General features: G+C 58.1%; 2 protein-coding genes across 2 annotated transcripts in view; one reads left to right on the top strand and one right to left on the bottom strand.

Annotated features, from left to right (window-relative positions):
- VOLCADRAFT_90695 (uncharacterized protein) overlaps positions 1-2724 on the bottom strand; it is a gene marked incomplete at both ends in the record, with an annotated part of 7788 nt that extends 5064 nt beyond the window's left edge. The window contains 5 exons of the mRNA XM_002950210.1: positions 1396-1506; positions 1868-1931; positions 2162-2205; positions 2505-2564; positions 2677-2724. Of these exons, the coding sequence (XP_002950256.1) occupies positions 1396-1506; positions 1868-1931; positions 2162-2205; positions 2505-2564; positions 2677-2724 (327 nt within the window). The remainder of the gene's footprint in view (positions 1-1395; positions 1507-1867; positions 1932-2161; positions 2206-2504; positions 2565-2676) is intronic.
- A 1377-nt stretch (positions 2725-4101) lies between these two features.
- On the top strand, positions 4102-18970 carry VOLCADRAFT_104635 (uncharacterized protein; the record flags this gene model as incomplete). The annotated part of the gene is made up of 23 exons (XM_002950330.1): positions 4102-4455; positions 4749-4916; positions 5473-5576; positions 5868-5944; positions 6828-7006; positions 8752-8988; positions 9334-9520; positions 9872-10109; positions 10420-10479; positions 10554-10745; positions 11149-11203; positions 11264-11365; positions 11752-11940; positions 12276-12491; positions 12658-12732; positions 13063-13324; positions 13627-13805; positions 14666-15016; positions 15405-15504; positions 15807-15916; positions 16597-16722; positions 17015-17202; positions 18868-18970. Exons 1-23 carry the CDS (start codon positions 4129-4131, stop codon positions 18968-18970), a joined length of 3825 nt encoding a protein of 1274 aa, XP_002950376.1. The 5' UTR covers positions 4102-4128.
- Between the last annotated feature and the right edge of the window lie 946 nt (positions 18971-19916).

Raw genomic sequence — 19916 nt, 5'->3', positions numbered from 1 at the left:
GACACACAGACACACAGACACACAGACACACAGACACACAGACACACAGACACACAGACACACAGACACACAGACACACAGACACACAGACACACAGACACACAGACACACAGACACACAGACACACAGACACACAGACACACAGACACACAGACACACAGACACACAGACACACAGACACACAGACACACAGACACACAGACACACAGACACACAGACACACAGACACACAGACACACAGACACACAGACACACAGACACACAGACACACAGACACACAGACACACAGACACACAGACAGACACACAGACAGACACATAGGGGTGCTGGGAGGACCCCGGTAGGTGGGTTATCCCGCTGGTCCGGGAGGGGATGGGTTTTCTTTGTCTTTGTTGGGTCTGAGTAGAGAGGGGGCAGCGAGAGGGGTTTTTTGAGAGGTCGTTGCTGTAAGGCTTGGGAGGAGTCGCAGGCAAAGGGGGTGGCGATAGAGCAGACTGGGTGACGCTGTGTGAGTTGTGCCGGTGTGGTGCTGCCGTGAGGCATCCCTAGCCCCGTCGGTGAACTGATAGCTGCTAGCTTAGTCCGTGCCCGGCCCCCCTCGCGTGCGCTCGATAGGTGGTTAGCGCGAGTTTCTTGAAGCCTGCCCGCTCCCCGCAACGCAGAATCGGGTGAGAGACCGAGCTTTATGTTGGGGGCTCGTGCCTTACTAGGGAGGGGTAGGTTTCCGGGTTTCCTCTGTCTTAATGAACCCTCACCCCAAGAGCCGGATTAGGCCGCGGATGGAGAGGAGTCTTGTTGCGTGTTTCAGGCTCAGTGCGCAAACTTGCGTGACGGAGCCTCTTGACTCGGGAGAGCGTGCGGGCGTGCGACACCTCCCTCCTCCCCCCGTGGGAGGAGAGCGGAGCTAGCGGACCTGCGGCTCTCGGCTGCTTAGGAGGGGACAGAGGCCCCTCACGCCCCTATACCGTCCGCGGGAGAGAGCTTAGGCGGTCTTTCCGTTGGGGCTGGGCAGCAGTCCCTGGCAGTGGTTTCAGGCCTGGTCAGATACTTGTAACGTTCACACACAGACAGACACACTGACAGACACACAGACAGACACACTGACAGATACACAGACAGACACACTGACAGACACACAGACAGACACACTGACAGATACACAGACAGACACACTGACAGACACACAGACAGACACACTGACAGACACACAGACAGACACACTGACAGATACACAGACAGACACACAAACACATAGGCACAGAACGGACAGGGAGGTAGCCTTTCTCCAAAGCACGAGAGAACCTGTCGCATGCAGGCATGCAAAAAGGGGCAGGGACGAGTACACACCACACACACACATACACACCCATATACACACACACGCATAGCCCGCACCTTGGTGCCCTCGATGATGTGCTTTCTTGACAGCCCCCTGTCGTTGGGTCCCGGGCCCCCCCAGAACAATTTGGTGGAGATGACCAGGTCGCTGCGCTTGATGCCTAAATCCTGTGCAAGGGAAAGGTTTGCGATGGTTCAGGGTGAGGGGGAAGGCCATTGGTGGGAAGGTCAGGGAGGGACGGCACGGCAAGGCGCGGGACGCTGCTGGCCCTGCAGCCCGCCTCACTCACAAGACCACAACACGTTCCTCACCAATGATGGCCACGTTTGCGTTAAGGCACACGCTGTCATTACACGCGGAAACCGCTGTGTACCTAAGAAGCTCGTTGAACTAGTTAAGTGCAGCTCGTTGGGAAATGGACGGCACGAATGATTTACTCAGGAAGCCGGGCCGGGTCGATGAATTGCTGTCTGTTTCTTCTTTCAAATCTATTTGTTACGGCATGGTACGGCATGTTCCCCCATTCACCTTAAACGCCTGCCCCATAATCTTCTCCGCCTCGCCGTCCGCGTAGACCTCCGCGTTGTCGAAGCTGTGAGTGACACGCAATTCAAAACACGGCAAAGTACGGCAATACATGATGGACATGTACGGCCCGACACGGATACGTGTCACATGTGCCAGGAACCCTCCGCGGATTGTCCGGGCGGTCGTTGTCCCCCGCAGTCGTGTTGCGGAATGCAGGCGCACCGCGTCACTACTGCCACTCCGCACCTACTATACACACACACCAGACACACACACACACACACGTGCGCTCACAAGTTAACACCGGCATCCCTGCAGGCCTTGATCAGCTCCTTTGCCTGCAGGAAGGGGCAGCCATAGGGCCCGCGGGGCATCCCAGGTGTCCAGCACCCGGCAGGTAAAGAGGTAAGACGGCCACGCAGCAGCAGCAGCAGCAGCAGCAGAAACAGTAGCAGCAGTAGCAGCAGTTGTAGTTGCAGCAGCAGTAGTATCTTCACTTCATAAAAATGATAACGTCATGTTGATCAGATTACGACATAATTTCCTGCTTCTGGACGTCGTCAGATGATCGGCCTGGCACGACCTCACTCCCGCCTCGTCTCATAAGACCCATCGCCTCCCTCGCATTCCCCCCCACCTTCTCTAAATCCGCCTGATTCTTGAATGTCGTCCAGGCACCGTAAGATAATGCACTGACCTGGCAGCCAGCCAGCAACAGTGATACGGGATTCGAACCTGGGATCTGGAAGCTGCCCGTTGTGGGCTTTAAGGTACATCTTAGAGAGGAGTAGCTCCGGAAGGACCCCCACCGCCCACCGGCTGTTCTCATCTGTGCTGATGTGAGCTCTGGAGGACATTAGTTCGGATGGAGAAGCGACGCTGCGGCCTCAGAGCGACCAAGCTACTAATTGCCTGGCTTCGGGCAGACATTAGCTTGACCCATGGGTCGCAAATGATACCGCGCGCTTTATCCTCGGCAGGACATATGCTTCAACTGGTTGCGTCTGTATGTCGATGAGGTACTTCCATCCTACCTTGAGTCCGGTCTTGCCCAGGCGCCTGTACTCCATGGGGGGTGTTGTAGCGGTGGTTGCGGCCATAGCTCCGTTTTCCACTATGCGGGGACGAACCTCTTTACGCCGCTCAACTCACAATAATATAGCGCCTATTGTAGTATTATCGATATAAGGCTGTCAGGAAAGCGCAGCGGGGACTGGAAGAGCGCGTATATGAGCATTCCGTTAGGAGAAATGTAACTTGGATTGTGTGTCGGCTTTGACTGCTCGGTCAGTCGTATTCGCAACAAAATCATGCTTTATGGCAGGTTTTACGAAATTCTGATGACGTAGTTAGCCTTGTATGCTGATTTGCCGAGGAACGTCAGCTACCGATAAACCCTGATGAAATCGTTGGGGTTTCGACCAATTATTTGCTCTACACCTATCAATTCCATTTTGGATTTAGGCCGTGTTCATGGGCCGTTGGAGGCCGTGGTGTTCCCTGTCCCCTTTCTCTCCCTCCCTCTCTCTTTTCCATCCTGCCTAAGAATACAGCGCAGTTTTCAGTATCCCATCCTTGTGACAAGCACGCCTATGACAGATTGATGGAAAAGGAATCCATGATGAAGCTGCCGTCATGCAATCATTGCTTGATGACTGATGGCCATTACAATGACCGTGCTGGGTAGCGGTGGGAATAGGCCGGGTGGGAATGTGTGGCTGGTAATCGGCCGGTGGGCGGGTGGGCGGGTGGGCGGGTGGGGGAAAATGAGCACAGGAACCGGGTCAGCTGTCGGGGGCCTTGGCGTGGAGTGTCCTGGGCGTATCCTGCATAAGCTAGTTGCCTGCTTTTGAGCTCATGTAGTCATGTCATGTTATGACAACGATACAGAAGCAAGCTGGAACTCAGAAGGAAGAGTCCACCGGATTACCACCTGGGCAGAATAGCTTGATGCTCAAGAAGTTGGTTTGTTAGGGTTTTAGCTGCTCACGCAAAATACAGTTTCCCACTGTGACGGCGTTGTTACCGTGTACCTGAGTCCAGGTTCCAAGCTCCCAAGCTCCCGACTCAGGGAGTCTCCGAGTCCCCGACTCTCTGCTCATAGCATTGCCGAGACGGCGGCGACAGTTGGGAAGTTTCGCATGCCAACCGCGATCGTGACTTGAGAAACTCCCACTACTAAGAATCATACACGTATAAACACATATCACATCCTATTTAAATAAAGATGAATTGATCCTTTCCGCTCTGCTCAATACATTATGACACCTGGCATGATGCAGCTAAAGGCATTTCGAAGCGCTGCGAGGACCAGCGGTCGCAATGCACTCCATGTGACTAGCTCATCGTTTTCACATAATATACACCAGCTAGCCAGTCATCCTGCCTCACAGGCGGCGCAGGTTCCGCAGCTGTCGATGGCTCTCGGCAGGCGCTCGTTGTCTCCTTGTGCACCAAAGCTCCAAACAGCTCGGAAGGCCTCTGTGTCCTCAGAAAGCGGCGCTATATCTTTGCCAACCTCCAGCCGCCTCCAAACTGTGCTTGATGGACTGGACAAGCTTAACAGCAAGGACCCGCGTAGCGTTGAGGTGAGCTTACAGCATCGCGGTCTCACCTCACCCTTATCCCAACCCAAAACTTACCGCCTTTCCATGCTACCTTTGGCTGGGCCCCTCCTCCCCACTTTCCCACTTCTATCCGGCCAGACGCTAAGGAAGCCCTCAACCACCTTCCAAATACCTACTGAGCCCACTTCCTTCCCCGGCCCTTCATCCATCCCATGCCCTTTCCCTACCGACCTTGTTACTCTCTACCCTCACTTTGCCGCTCTCGGCCACCACTTTGTTCTCTCCATCGTCCTCCTCTTCCCCCATGCCATCAGATTGACGGACAGCCAGTGCCGTACGAGCTGGCGTACTCTCGCTGGCTGACCGCCTGGGTGCTACAGCTGTGCGCTGACGGCGGGCTACAGCCCAGTGAGGAGCTGCACATCGCGGCGCGAGGGCAGCACGTGGAGCGGTGGCGAGTGCCCCGCAGCTCCTACCCCGAGGTAGGGACCCCTAGATGCGCGCGGAAGCCCGCGTGTGTGTGTGTGCGCGGTTGGTGTGTATGGGGATGAGTGAATGCGGGATGGGGAAGGAGCCAACGGTGCCACCCTCGTGTCCAGCAGGGTGCAGAGGACTACCGGGGAAGGGGTGCACCCTTTCATGTGCCGCTGCTCCTGGAAGGGCGGTTACGGTTACGGTTACGGTTGTGGCGCTGAGGGGGGACAGGCGGTTGTGGCGCTGAGGGGGGGGAAGTGCACCTCGTAACTAACCCCCCGCCGTCTTCGGTATATCGCTTCTCTCACCAAACCACCCGTCTCCCTGGTTGACCTTAGCGGCAGAAGGGCGGTGGGAGGTGCAACGGGGTGGGTTTGGGTGGATGCGTCTCTGTTTCGCACTCCTGGTCCCCCCTCCCTGCGCTTTCCCACCTTCCCGGTAACTATACAGCTCACGACCCTTCCGACCTCTTATACGACATCCCATTCACGTCCCTTACTTGGTTGGCAACTGCACACGTGAGATTGTGTCCTCATGACATTGTGTGCCACCGCCCTGCCTCAGGGTCGAACCGCGTACCTGCAGTGGCGGGAGGACCTCAAGAAACGCCATGCAGTCACCACCACGGGCCTTATGGCGGCTGCAGGGTACAGCATCGACAGCTGCAAGTGAGCCCGGGCAGGGAAACTGTATTTGTGTATATGTCGCATTTTGACAAAAAAATGAGAAGATATAGCTGGAGGGCACAACCGAATCGAGCCGCGGAGGAGTGGGGGGATTTGGGGCAAGGGCTGGCCCCCGGCATATACCTAGGCGGCCGCCGCCCCTCACTGCCCTGGGTAGCTGGATGCTGCTGCTGCCTGGCGGCAGACATTAATCACCTCTCGGTCATGTATCTATGTATGTATGTAACCCGCTACTTGCCACCTGGACCCCGTGCCCTGCCGCTCCGTTCCCAGGCGAGTGGAGCAGCTGATTCTGAAACGCGCTCTTCGGGAAGCGGAGGGGCAGATCCTGGAGGACGGTTTGTGCCTGGGTGAGTCGGGGAGGGGCAGGAAGTGGGGGAGAGAAAGGGGGGGACGGGGTTTTCGGCTGCAGGGTGCCGGAGTAGGGAACGCTGTGGCCTGTCTGCGTTGACAGCTCAGCGTCTTGGGGGGGTGGTTTACTTGAGCTTGTTCTCACTCTCGATGCACACGATCAACCCCGCAGCGGTCGACCTGGCGTATCACGTATAGGGATGTGAGATTCAGCTGAATGGGGATTTGGCAACCTTAATTACGTAAGCTTAAAAGCGTAATATAGTAAATTACTGTAATTTACGGTTTCCACGGCCTGGACCCTGGACCCTTAATTTAAGGTTGCCGTACTAGTGTACGATTTTGGATTTTCAGCACAATTTCAGCGTTTTCACATTCGCAACACCATTCTTTACTTATTTACATATTTTTGACATCAGTTTGGCGCTTGTACAGCCGACTTGGCGACTATCGCCTTTCCAATTTGAACCATGGCTGACGCGTGTTGACTACTTGACTTGCTCTTTTGCTTGGTTGGGCGGAGGGAATCGCGGGTTTCAACCTGCATTGTTGGACTCTTTCACGCTTCCCCCATGGCTGGGTTTGTGGTGTGTTCGGAGGAGTGGACGGGTCAGCGGCACCCTGGTTTGCAGACCGGCGGAACCTGTAAGACCCATGGGTCTGTTAAGCTTTTAAGGTTTCTACCCCTCCTGAGGGACCTTATTACGGCGAGCCCTTAATTCTGTAAATTACGGCCAGGTCCAATCTTAATTTCGTAATTACGTAACCTTAATTCCTAAAAACGTAAAACGTAAATTCCCATCCCTAATCACGTATGGTTCATCACCCTCCGCGTCCGCCCCGCACACACATACATACGTCCGCACATCCTCCCCTTTCCAGTGTTCCTGGAGCGCCAGTTCGCGGAGTTCCTGCCAAAGCTGGCGGAGGGCGCGGGGGGCGACACGGCGGAGGCGGAGGCCAAGATGATCGACATCCTGCAGAAGAGCTGGAAGAAGATGGGCGAGCTGGGCCGCGCGGCGGCTCTGAAGCTGCCCCTGGAGCCGCGACTGGCCGAGCTGGTGGGACGAGCATTAGCGTCGTAAATTAGCTTTTAGCTTAGCGGCACCGCTGTCTCTGGCAGCGGCCAGCCGGCGCCACAGATTCGGGGCGTGGATCGACAGGAGTGCTTTGATGTGGAAATGGACGCAGTATCGCATGCGGTATCGTTAGCAAAAAGGGCTTTCCTTCCTCCGCCACCGGCGCCCAATGTGGTGGCCCCCGGTGTTCCGTGCGTGCCATGGACAGGAAAGCAATGCAGCAGTAGCCGTAGTAGTAGCAGTGGCAGGGGGGTTGTTGGGGTGGGTGAAGGGACCCAGGTATGAGTGGTGGGGGGAGGGCGACGGGGAAGATGTCGGGGCCGGGCTGTGGGCGCTCGGCAGGCGGCAGTGAGAACCGGTGGTGATGTGGAGGCTTGGGAGTGAGAGTGGTGATGCGCGGGGGTGGCCCCGTGTGGAGGTAAAGAGGCGTCCTGAAGGGTGCAGTGCTGGTGGGGTGCGGGCTGCGGCCTTGGGGGCGCTTTGGAAGGTGGGGAGGGGCGTGTCCGTGCTGCGATAAGGAAGCTGCTGGTATGGGGCTCTCAAGAAAAAAGGGAAAGGGCGCTAGAGCCAACGGTGTCGAGCTACGGCTGCCAGTTCCTGACAATGTATGCGGGTCTGGTTGTAAAGGGGTCTCGAAATATGTCGTCCTGCAGCGTACAATTCATCATCTGGCTTGTTTTTGAACCAGCGCGCGATAGCAGAAGCTGCTGTAATTTCCTCCTCTGCCAAAGTCAAGTAGACGCCATTCACGCATGTATGAGCGAATTTGAGGAACTTGCAATGTGGCAGACGTCGAAAGGAGGGAGATATGTCTGGTGTTTTCGTGCCGGCGCGTCGAAGGGGTGTGGGTATGGGTATTCGTTGATTGGTAGAAGCAGGACGGCGGTGACTTCCCTGCGTGTGGCCGACCACAGACTGTTTGGTCCAGTTTGTGGACGGTATTGGAACAATGTTGTTGTTACAGGGTGGTAAAGCTTCACCAGTGGCCTCCTTCCCGAGGCAATTCCCTGCTCTCCCCTGCTAGAGGGGCACCCTAATCCGTTAACCCCATCCGACTTAAGAGTGTACTTTTTGGGTTCGGCAACTCACCACCACCAATGTTATTTAGTAATCATTACTTCTCGTTTGGGTTTGTTGGATGATCGGTGTCGTTCTCGGCTATCGGTCCGCGGGTCGATGGAAACCAATGCACAGACTGCCGAATTCAAAATTGTAGATCGGCGTTATTTTATGCATGATGCGTCAACTGTCAATTTATAATGTACGAGAGCCTGTAAAGGGCGCTCGCCAAGACCTCGAAGTACTGTATTACAAAGCTACACCGCAGTCCTCTTAACATTCATAGTTATCCATGTTAAACGTTATTGCTGTCTATTTGCGAATATTATTTGCATCCGGAAGTTGTCAAATCCATTTTGACGATGGCACCGAAAAACAAACACGAACCTCCACCACCTCCACCTGAGGACACAAATCCCTTTGGAGTGTTTGTTACTGTAACTATTCCATCGGCAACAGTTGTATTGGTGAGGCGTCCCAAGAAATGGCCGGATGCAGCCAACTTGTCATTCTCCACCCAGGACTTGGCAGACCGAATTTCATTGCCCTCGTAGGACCAACCTGCGGATGCAGCCCAGGATCCTGCATCGCAGCGGAAAACCCACATTACTCTCAATCTCCCGGGATGTCAAGTGCCTTGGGCATCGACTCCGACCGGGCCCTCAGAGGGCGGTGTATACCAATACAGCATCGTAAAGCATTTTCGACGTTCTGGTGGACAGGATGGACTGGTGCAGCTGATGAACGGCGCTCTCGCGATCACGGTCAACGACAGCGCCACGAACGCGGTCTTGGCATCCGCGACTATTGACCAAATGTGGGGCTTCGGGATCGGCCAGAACACTTGGAGTGCTGAGGGGCATGACCTTAAACCAGCAGAAGATGTGCCCGCGGGCGTCCCAAAGGTGCGGGTAGTGGCCGCCGCCGCTACCAGCTTTCCCTGCGGTCCCTGCGCAACCCAACCAGCAGCACGCTGGGGTACTGCCGGCCAGGGTTTTCTAATCCGACAATTTGAACCAATCGCGAATAATATGCATTCCCCCGGTCTTCAGAGTATCCTAACAGCTACCACACGCCTTCGGCCCACATCCCCTGTAAGGCGTGCAGCCCTCCTCCACCTCCTGCTTTTTGAACCTTCGCCCTTTTTCTGATTATAAGGGATGCTGTGGTGCTTCCTGTCCCCGGAAAAACCCTCAACCCCAATTGCACACACACACACATATCAAACCCCTGTTTTCTCGGCCCCTCAGGCCCGGTCCGCGTGCCTGTCCTTCATCTCCATAGAGCTGCACGAGCGCCAGCTGCCGCCGGGTGCCGACCCGGCGGCAATGGCCGCGGCGCCGCCGCCTGAGACGGAGTTGCCGCCGCTGCTGCCGTACAGCTACGTCACACCGGAATTTGCTGAGACGGGCAACCTGGTGGAGCTGGTGGTGACGGGTAAGTTAACCCCCCGGTTTGAGTGGGGTCAGGTTTAGGAGTGCGGGGTAAACGGGATGAAGAGAACACACTCAGACTCCAGGGAGGGATTCTAGCGCCATACGGGGTTTTAGAGGGAATGAAGACTCCTCCGATTCCGGCAGCAGCAAGGTGAATGAATGATCACGCCGTATTGACCTTCCCTTCATTCTAATACATTTTAAACAATTCCAAACACCGAGAGATGGGCCACCACACCCCCTCCACCCCCCCCTCACACACACACGCACCCTAGACACGACTGCGTGCACAAACCACTATGTCCTCAACAGCCCGGTCGCGCCTTCCCCCCGTCCCGCCCTCCCTTCGTAGACATTTCCCCACTGCCGCAGCAACTCCTAACCGCCAACGACCTGGCTGGCGGCAAATTGACCGTTGCTGCCGCCGTCAAGCTGCCCGGCAGCGGCCCCACTGTGGTGCTCCACCTGCCGCTGGTGGGAGGCCGCGTCGCGGGCCCCGCGGTGCGGCGGGAGCAGATGACGGCGGAGGCGTGTACGGCATTGCAGTTCCATCTGGAGGATGGGCAGCCCCTGGATGTGGAGGTGGCCAGGTGGGGCTTATCCTGACGCGAGGGGGATAGTGGAGGGGGAATGGACAGGGTTTGGGGGGCTGGGAGTGGTGGCGCCGGGGTCCTGGGGGGGAAGGGCTGGCTGGCTGGAATACCGGTTTGGCGCCACCAGGCGGGGTGTCATGTGGGGTGTGGAGCACAGTGCGTCGTCTCTGCTGAAAGGGGGGGAAAAGCGCAGGCAATGGCGCATGCATGTCGGTGGGAGAGTGGGGAAGGGGAAGCACGACCCCCTGCAGCTCACGTACACTTACACTCCCCCAAGCCACCCACTACCACCCCCACCCCCACCCAGTCACCCCTTCATGATTCCCCCCTCACCCCCTATATCTGGTATCTGCTCCATTCGCCAGTGGTTCGTCCTACCCCTCATCTCCCTCATCTCCCTCATCTCCTTCATCTCCCTCATCCCCCTCATCCCCCTCATAGGTACGTGTCGGCGGAGAACTTGAACGACCCCGCATGGGAGGCCTACCACGCGGTGGCGCCCGCGTACTCGGCCTTCCGGGCGCTGCTGGCGGCGGGGGCAACAAGCGGTTCAGCGGAGGCATTGCCACTGAGCGCCTTCGGGACGGCGGAGGGAGCCAAGTCGTACATGCCGCCGTACACGCCGCCGTCGGGGTGAGAGCTGCGACCGACTGAGTGTATGCTGGAGTAGTGGGGTGGGGTAGGGTAGGCGGGAAAAGGGGGGCCAACGTTATTCGGGGAAAGACATGTGTGTGTGTGCGCGCGTGTGTGTGTGTGTGTGTGTGTGCACGTAACTGAAAGGGAAAGCGGATAACTGCCGGCCAGCAGCGCGTCGCGAAGAACATCTTCCGTTGGGGCTACTCTGGGCGTTGTTCCAGCCTCTATGATGAGAGGTGCAACAAGGTGAATTTCTTCATGCTTAATTCTTAGAGCTAAAATAGTGTGAGAAGTATAATATTGTTATGATATCCCTTCTGAAAGTGAACGCATTCCCGTTTCCCCCGCGACTCTCTCGCCCCCAAAACCCCCCTTTGACATCCAACTCCCCCTCACACAGCAAGTCGAAGCCCATCGAGGAGGCTCCGGCTGCGGGTACCTGTCTATGGGAGAAGGTGGGGGCGCGCATAAGTCTGTCCTTCCGCCTGGCGCGTCCCATCATCCCGCCCTGGCAGCCGCCACCGCCGCCGCCCCGGTCGCTGCTGGAAATGATCCCCCCCCGCGACCTGACCCCCAAGCCGCCGCCATCCACCGCCGCGGACGAGTTCAAAGCCAAGGTAGGTGGATGGATAGACGGGGCTGAGTTAGGGATTGGGGTGGTGGGTCGCTGGTGGGGGAGGGAAACCCGTACCCTCGTCCATCTAGGAGGAGTGGTATGGGTGTCCGTCCACCACCCGTACCCTTACCCCGCTTACGTATATGGTACAGAGGGATGCTACTGCCACTCCCTGCATTCGTAGGAGGAAGGGAGGGACACCACCACGCGGGGAACCACGGGGTTTCTTTAAGCTCGTCGAGTGACCCATGGGTCGGCCCATGGTGTTGGTCAAAGCCGTGCTTTTGTTGTGCTTTTGTGCTGGTCCCGGCCCATCACGACCCGCCCTCGTCAGCCTCTGTCCGTTGCCTTCCCCCCTCGCCCCTTCTCGCCTCTCGACCCCCCTAGGTGCGCGTGGTGGCACGTGCCCTGGCGGAGGAGTATAAGGCCCTGCTGCCGCCGCCCGGCAGCGCCGGGGACGGCGGCAGCGAGGGCGGAGGTGGTGGCGCTGCGGAGGCCCGGCATAAGGCCCTGGTATTTGAGCTCAATCGCAGCGGCAAATACGCCCAGATGCGTGACTCGCTCAAGGCCTCTGTGGTGAGAGCTGGTTTCGGAGCCGGATGGACTCCAGCCAGGCTTGATCTGAGCATGGGTATGCGTCTGTGTGTCACGATGGGTTACTTCATGCTGCAGTATTTGTGTAATTGCATGCTTGTTGCTATCCTGGATTATGTACAGACAGACAGACGGACAGGACAACAGACTGTCCTTGGCGTTTGTCAGTGTCAGGATCTACCCTGATCTACCCTGATCCCGCAGCCTGCGTGCGCTATTCCCTGAAGCTAGGTGTTGTGTCCCCTCCCCGCGAGCACCCTTGCTTGTTGTTCGGGTTTTTGTCGTGAAAATAATTTGCTTGGGGACTCCACCTGCAGGTTGCGCTTGTACGGGAGAAATACCGCAAGTCCGGAAGCATGTCGCCCAACGAAATGGCGCTGCTGTACAACGACCTGTACGGTACTTTGCTGGCGGCGACCCACAGTGCCCTGAATGAGATGATTGACGCGGCGGCGGTGCGGCCCCGTGCGCCGCTGCCTGAACCCGTACCGGACAAGCAGCGGCTGGGTCAGCTTCTGGAGCTGGCATCGCAGGTAGGAGGGGGGGAGGGGACGGGGAGGGACCCGTGGGTAAAACACACACGGGGGGGACCAATTTTTGGCGATTCACAATTCGCATTCCGTCGTTTTCCCTCCTTTGTCCCTCTTTTACGTCACCTCGCCATCCCGACCCCGCTGCCCGGGCCCATCACCCCCTCAGGCTGAGGCCGTGGGGGATATCAGCCGGGCTGAGGCGCTGCACCAACGTCGCCTCCTGGCCAAGAACGACGCGCAGGTGGGAAGGCCGGCTGCTAACTGCTGCAAGTGCCCCGCTTCGCCTGCCTTGCCTGCCTTCACCTCTGGATACCTCTCCCGCTTGCGACGAAGCGCACGGCGTGTCGTGTGTAACCCCCGAGCACGGTGCTTTCTGCAGCCCTCTACTGCGTCCCCTGTCGTACATTTTCCGTGCGTTTCCACGTATGTACTATGTGCTGTGCCACCACTTAGTCCCGCTACCGCGCCACCTTCCTCTCTTCCCTCCCCCCGATCCCCATCCCTCTTACAACCTCCTCTTTCCGTCCGATCCATCCGCTTCCGCACCGCCGTCCATTTCCGCTTCCGCCAGGTGTGGTACGAGTACGGCACGTACTGCCTGCGCCGCGGCGCGCGCGGCCGTGCGGAGCAGAGCTTCCGCGAGTCCCTCTCCCTGGACCCCACTCACCGCCCCGCGCTGCTGGCGCTGCTGGGGTGCTCCGTGGCTGAGGGCCGGGCCACCGACCCCGCCTACTTGGAGGCGGCTGAGGCGGCCGCACACCGCCTGATGGAGGTCTCCGGACAGCCCACCCTGGAGCACTGGGCCGCCATGGCGCTCGTGTACAAGGCATATGGTAAGGATCGAGGAGCGGGGGAGGGGGAGAGAGAGGCGCGGCGGAAGCGATAATTTCGCTTGGAGGTACCGGTATCGCCGTTTGTAGTTTGGGTTTCCTTGAACAGTGTATTGCGTCGGCTTGGTAACGTAATCATGGTGTGCTTGTATAACCTCGAATTGGTGGGAGGTGGCGGTACGAGGTGGCGGTTTGGTGGGTTTGTACTTACGCCGTATGTGGAGTATTGGGGGGGGTTGTGTCTGCCTGGCGACGGTGGCCGTGAGCTATAAACGCCCTCCCTCCCTCCCCGGCCCCACCCGCAGGTGACGCCAAGCGCAATGAGCTGAGCAGCTGCGAGCAGGAGATGACCAGATTGGAGCGGGAGGCGGTCGTTGCGGCGGGGGCTCCAGCGCGTGCTCCAGGGTTGGCTGCGAGGGGGACTGGGGGAGGGGAGGTGCCAGAGGACCCCGCTGCAGGGGAGGAGGTACCCGGAGAGCTGCAGGTGTGTGTGGGGTGGGTGGGGAGGGGGGTTGGAGATGGGGTTGATAAAGAGACGGGGCGAGTAATGGGAGTAGATGTGTGTAGATGGGCATTGCCGGGGAGAGGGGGGCGTCCTTGGCTGGGCAGTAGGTTTATAGGGGGAAGATGTAAGCAGGCGGGCTGGCAGGCAGGTGGGCACTGCTCGGGGAGGGGAGGTCTCAATTCGGTCACACGTCTCTGGCGGCTCCTGTTGGCGGCTGGAGCGCGGGAGGGCGGCAGGGGGCCGCAGTAGCCGGTCAGCTGCTGCTGCTGCTGCTGCTGCCACTGGGGCGGTCCTTGAAAATGCGTGCCTCCTTGCATGCCTCCAACGGGTCTGTACCGACATCCCTGCCATACACCTAGAGGATAGCACGGGCAACCGATGGCCCGCAACGCAATGCACGTATGCATAGGCCTGGACACGTGCATAAACACGCAAACGCCTGGGCGATGCCATCGCTTGGTCCAACCGACTCCGCGCCACACCATCTCTTGCCATTTTACGCCCTGTCAACTCGCCATGGATCAGTTTCGGGAAATCGAGCCGCTGCCGCACATGCACCCGTTTTCGGGTATCTTAGCTTGAGCGACTTGAGCGCCGGGAACTCCGACCCCATGGGCGCGTTGAGGCCGTCACCCCCCTAGGTTGCGTCGTTCATCAGCTGCCGCCCGCCTCCGGTCCTTACGGGTCCTTCCAGTGACCTTGCTCCACCCCCCTACCACACACCAGACCTTGCCCCAACCACGCGACACGCACTACCCTCCCCGCTCCAACTCCCGCTCTTGCAAATCCCACACCACACTCCCACTCTTGCAAATCCCGTTCCAACTCCCACACCACAGGCCCGTGCCTTCATCTCTTTGGCCACCTCCCTGCTCAAGACCCTCTCCCTGCCCTCGGAGGCCCTCCTGGCGCTGGAGCTAGCTGCGGGGCTGAGGCACTGGCCCGCAGCCGCGAGGGAGACACACCGCGAGGCCCGGCTGGTTTCGGCGCTGGCGGAGACCGCACTGGCCCAGCAGGGCTCGCAGGGCTCCCAGGTCGCGAGTCAGGTCGCTGAGGCGCTGCTGGCTCCCGGCGGTCCGCTGATCCAGTTGATGCGGGATGGCGGAGTGACGGGGTGGCGCACCAAGCTCCTCACCGCGCAACTGTACCGGACCAAGGGGGCGCTGGACGAGGCCATTCGGTTCTACCAGGTGGGGGTGGGGCTGAAGATGTTTGCAAAAGTAGAAAAGGAGCAAAGGAGCAAAGAGAACCGACTCTGGGGTTGGGGAGGAGGTTGGGACGATTGGGTGGGGCGGGGTTTGGAAGGATTCGGTGAGAAGTTCGGCGGGAAGGGTCCGTTTGGGGAGTTTCGTTGCAGGTAGTTGGGTGGGCAGGCGGGTGCGTGTGGTGGTATATGTGGAATGGAGGCTTTGGGGGCCAAGGGAGGCTATCAAGGATGCTGACGCTAAGGCTGCCCCACCCCATCCCGCCCTGCTGCTGCTGCTGCTGCTGCTGCTGCTGCTGCTGCTGTAGGAGTACCTTGAGGAGGCCCGGCAGCAGGGCCTGATGGGGGAGGTGGAGCTGCCTGTGTGGCTGCAGCTGGCGGGGTGCTACACGGCACGAGGACAGCATCGCTACGCCGCGAATGTGTTCCTGCTTGGGGCGGCGGCGGCCCCCGGGCTCACGGTGCTGTGGCGTGGTGCGGGCGAGAGCATCGCAGCGGAAGGCGAGTGATACGACGTGGCGGTGATAGGGGTGGTGTGTGTATGCACGGGTGCACAGGTGCACGGGGCCCCGGGGTGAATGGGGTCGGGGGAGGGGGGGAGAGGAAAGAGGAACATGGAAGGAAAGGCCCCGACCGTTGTCCCGTTCTGCCCTCTCCCATTTTACCTGTGCCCCTGCCCTCCCTCTCCCTCTCAATTTGCATGTCAAAGTAAGTAGCGGCTTTCCATCCGTCCTTCCTGTTCCCCGCCCCTCGTCCTCCTTCCGCCCGCTTGTCAGGCGACTTGTACTCGGCGGACATGTGCCTGAGTGAGGCCAATGTGCTGGATCCGGAGGACCCGCGGGCCTGGGGCTGGCTGGCGCTGGTAGCACTCAAGGACGGACGCGAGGTGTGCACGTGCGTGCGTGTGTGTACATGTATGTATGTTGTTACAGGGTGGTTAACTTCGCCAGCGGCCCCCTTTCCCGGGGCAGTCCCTGCTCTCCCCTGCTAGAGGGGCACCCTAATCCGTCACCCCATCCGACTTCAGAATGTATTCGTTGGGTTCGGCAACTCACCACCAGCATCCAACCAAATCTAGCGGATCAACGGCGCATCAACTTAGTTCCTGGTCAGCTCGCAAGTTGATATTATCACGTCCTACACCGTCCATATGATGGGGGGCCACCTCCCATTTCATCACTCCTCAAACACCCGAGGAGCTGGCAGGCGGATTTGAACCCGGGTCGACTGGATCGATTGGGAGCAGAAGTCAGGCCTTAACTTCTGCCAGCCGCCTGCCTATATGTATGGATTTATGAACGTATGTATGTATATATGTATGTATGTGTGGTGGGTGATGTGATGTGTGCGGATCTGGGGTTATCGTTGCGCCGTGTGGGGGCAATCAGCTGCGTGGGCCATTGAATCCGTTATGCTTCAACCGCCGCTCCCTCCTTTCCCTTCCAAATGTCATCCACAAGCATTGCCGGCCAGCCGCCACCCATGCACAGTTGTCACCCTCGTACAATTCTGGCCTCACACTCACTTGTCACTGTCTGTCCTGCCGCTCGCGGTTTTGCTTTGTAGGAGGATGCGGAGAAGGCTTTGTCATTTGGACTGCGTTGCGGTCTGGATGACGCCGGAGTGCTGATGCAGATTGCAGAGCAGTACCGGGTGGCCGGCCAGCTGAGAGAGCAGCAGCGCGTGCTGCAGGTGTGTGCGATGTGGCGTGGTAGTGTCCTGGGTCGGTGGCTGTACGACAGAGGAAGGGTTGTACGACAGAGGAAGGATATACGACAGCGAAAGGATATACGACAGCGAAAGGATATACGACAGCGAAAGGGGTTTACGACAGCGGAAGGGATGTACGACATTGTATCCCTTGTAGCCTTAGAGAGCTGCCCATGTTCTGTGGCACTGTCCGTTATCTTATTTCACGGCCAACTTATTATCCACCACGGTATCTCATCAGCGGCTGGCCCTGGTCCCGATGTCCCGATTGCAGGAGCTGGCTCATCGGCTGCAGCCCCAGAGCTGCGCGCTGCGGCTGGCTCTGGCGCGCTGTCTGGAAGCGCAGCACATGGGCCCTGAGGCGGCTCGGGAGGTGGCTGCTGCTCGGGAGCTGGCCGCCGGGGAAGAGGAGCTGGCGGCGGTGGCGGCGATGGAGGAGATGCTGCGGGGCGCTGGGGTGGCGTGAGCCATGAGACGTGACGGACGTAGCCTGTACCAGCGAGCCGGATTGCTGGCAGGTCTAGCGGCTGAGGGGAGAGCTCGGAGGAGGGTTGCACGAGGGGTGAGGCCCTCCGTGTTGGGGAAGGCGGGGAAGGGAATGGGCTTAGTGTTGGCAGGGACTTGAGGCGCACGGGAAGGTCAGGAAGCCGGAAGGTCTCTTGTTTCTCTAGGACAGGCAGAGCTCAGGAAGGGGTTGGGCCCTTTGGCATTGGGACCTTATTACGTGGCATAGGGCCAGTGCGGCGTGGCGCTAGAGGTGGGCTGATATGAGCTGCTGCAGGAGTAACTTTGTCAAGCGTGTATATTGTCGTTGTGGTGGCTGATAGCCTTGAATCCTGCTCCGCGCGCTCTTGGGGGTCAGGGAATAACGCATTTTGCCATGTTTTATATGTACGGACGAGGTGTAGGACCTTTGTCATTGGGGAAATAGTCAAGGCGTGTGGCCGGCTAGGGCTTCGCATCCCCGAGGGGACTGCGGTAGCGCCCGCCTGAGAGACGCAGCCGAAGCCTCGTCCGGGCTGACCTGACGTTTCATGCGCAACTAAAAGTGCAACCGGTGACGAAACCCTTGAGGACCCTAGCGCTGCCCTGGCCCCACATCTCCTGCTCATGGGTTGTTGGAATGTTGGATTGCCTGTTTTCGTGACCTCCAAGCCGAATACCTACGATGTAAGCCTGAAAAAGCTGCTCTGGACGGCTCCTGTACGTTACAGAAGCGCATGCCCTGCCAGGCAGAGAAGCATCATGAAAAATGCAAAAGACCTGCGCCATGATGTATCCTTCACATGAAATCCGACAAATCCTGTGAGAACATCCAGCTCTCCAAATATAGAGACAGCCTGGCACAACATGTGAAGCTAGACAGGCATTCTACGAAACGTTTGCCGTATGCCGTACAATGCCCAAGCAACATAGCATATCAAACGTGTTCCTGCCCTGTCCGTGAGCCAGCTCAAGGGGCCTGAGGCACAACCATTGAAGTGCCCCTGTGGGCTCTCGCCCATCGGCACCAGTCCGCCGGTAAGCATGCTCAGCTTGCCACACTTCCCGATGCAGGACAAGCCGCGAGAAGGAGCGGAAACACCCCCACACCATCCGAGTGTGCGACAGCGTGCGCTGTGTATGACGTAATAGTACAGCGAGCGGCATGTCCTCGCCCAACTTCCAACAACCATCAAAGCCGTGACGTCGTTTTGGCTCACTATCGCACAGCCCCTTCATGAGCTATTGCATGAATGTAGTATGTCCGAAAACTGGCAACTGACAACCATTCTTCCAGAAAGCATCCGATTAATAGCATGTCAACCACCTGCGGCAATGGCCCTACAATCGAAGAGTATCCGTCCGGGGCCCTCAGCCTCGCTGCGGGGCTTCCCGGGCATTCAAGCAGCCGACGAGATCACAACCTCGCCACACGAACGTGCTCCACAAGCCCCTTTCCTTTCTCACATCCAGTTGCGGGGGAATTTCGCAAAGCTTTCCGAATAAGCGATAGCAACGTGCGACTCACATGCTATGACGTGGAACAGTCCGACACGTCGCATCCACGCATGCCATGATGCGCGTATGTCCCTCAAGGTCGAGTAAGCCCACCGGGGCGCTACTCACATCCATCTCCCCGCCCAGGCGCCTTCCCAGCACCTATGGCCGCAGCCGCATGGTGACATACGGCGACATCGGTCCCACATCCCCGTGTGACAGATGGATCGGGCGCATGGGCTCACCCTAAAAGGTAAACCTCCTCCACTCTCCAGCAGTCAGAACAGCAGCCTTACCTTGAAACTCTGACGTTTCTAAATGCACGACACAACATCGTTCCGAATCTTCAAGTTAACCCAAACGAAGCAGTTTATGGTAGGCAGCAGGCTCCGGCCGTCAGGCGCCATGGAACCCAACCGCTCACCTCCAACGAACTGCCGTACAAGCTCGCCTCCACACATGGCACATACATGTTTTAAATGATACAACGGGGGCTTCAGCCGCTCAAACAGTGACAGCTCCGGAGGGCCCCAATGCTCCCCTCGGGTTGATCAGGGGATCCGCCTTCAAATCTTCCGAAAGTAAGCAAACTGTTGTGCGAATGTGCTGTCGCCTAACCCCCCTTAAGAAGGCACTACTAAAAATACATGGACACCCAAACTACTACATACGACACGCCAGACCCAACTGCGCAACTGTCTCTTCTTCAGTTCATCCGCTTCTTCAGTTCATCCGCTTCTTCAGTTCATCTCTTCAGCCGCTCAATACAGGCAACGGCCGCAATGGTGCGCCAAACACGGCACACGCGGCTTCGACACCAGATACAGCCACACATACAGACACATTCAAAATAGTATCCGTTACGGGCAATCACAGATACCACAAAAATCCCCCGAAAAGGAGACATACCTTCATTCTTCAATTCCATTCTTCTCTTCGCTCTTTTGCACAGCGAAGTTGTCTTCAACTTCTTTCTGCTAGTGCAACTTTTATGTCTCTCCCACCACAACCACCGTCTCTCTTCCTCTCTTTCTTTTATTAAGCTAATGTAATTTTTCAAAGCGCGCCACAAACACATCCGTGTCGTGTGACGCCAAACGACAGAGTACACCCCGCCCCATTAACCAACCATGAAACTGCCGCCCCCCAAATTGCTCCACACTCCGTTGCCGCACCGCGAGCAACACGTGTCGCAG

This window comes from Volvox carteri (genome assembly GCF_000143455.1).
Source record: "Volvox carteri f. nagariensis unplaced genomic scaffold VOLCAscaffold_18, whole genome shotgun sequence".
In the NCBI taxonomy this organism is placed as follows: Eukaryota; Viridiplantae; Chlorophyta; class Chlorophyceae; order Chlamydomonadales; family Volvocaceae; genus Volvox; species Volvox carteri.
Note: the sequence above shows the minus strand (reverse complement) of the source record. Positions and strands in the feature narration are given on the sequence as shown.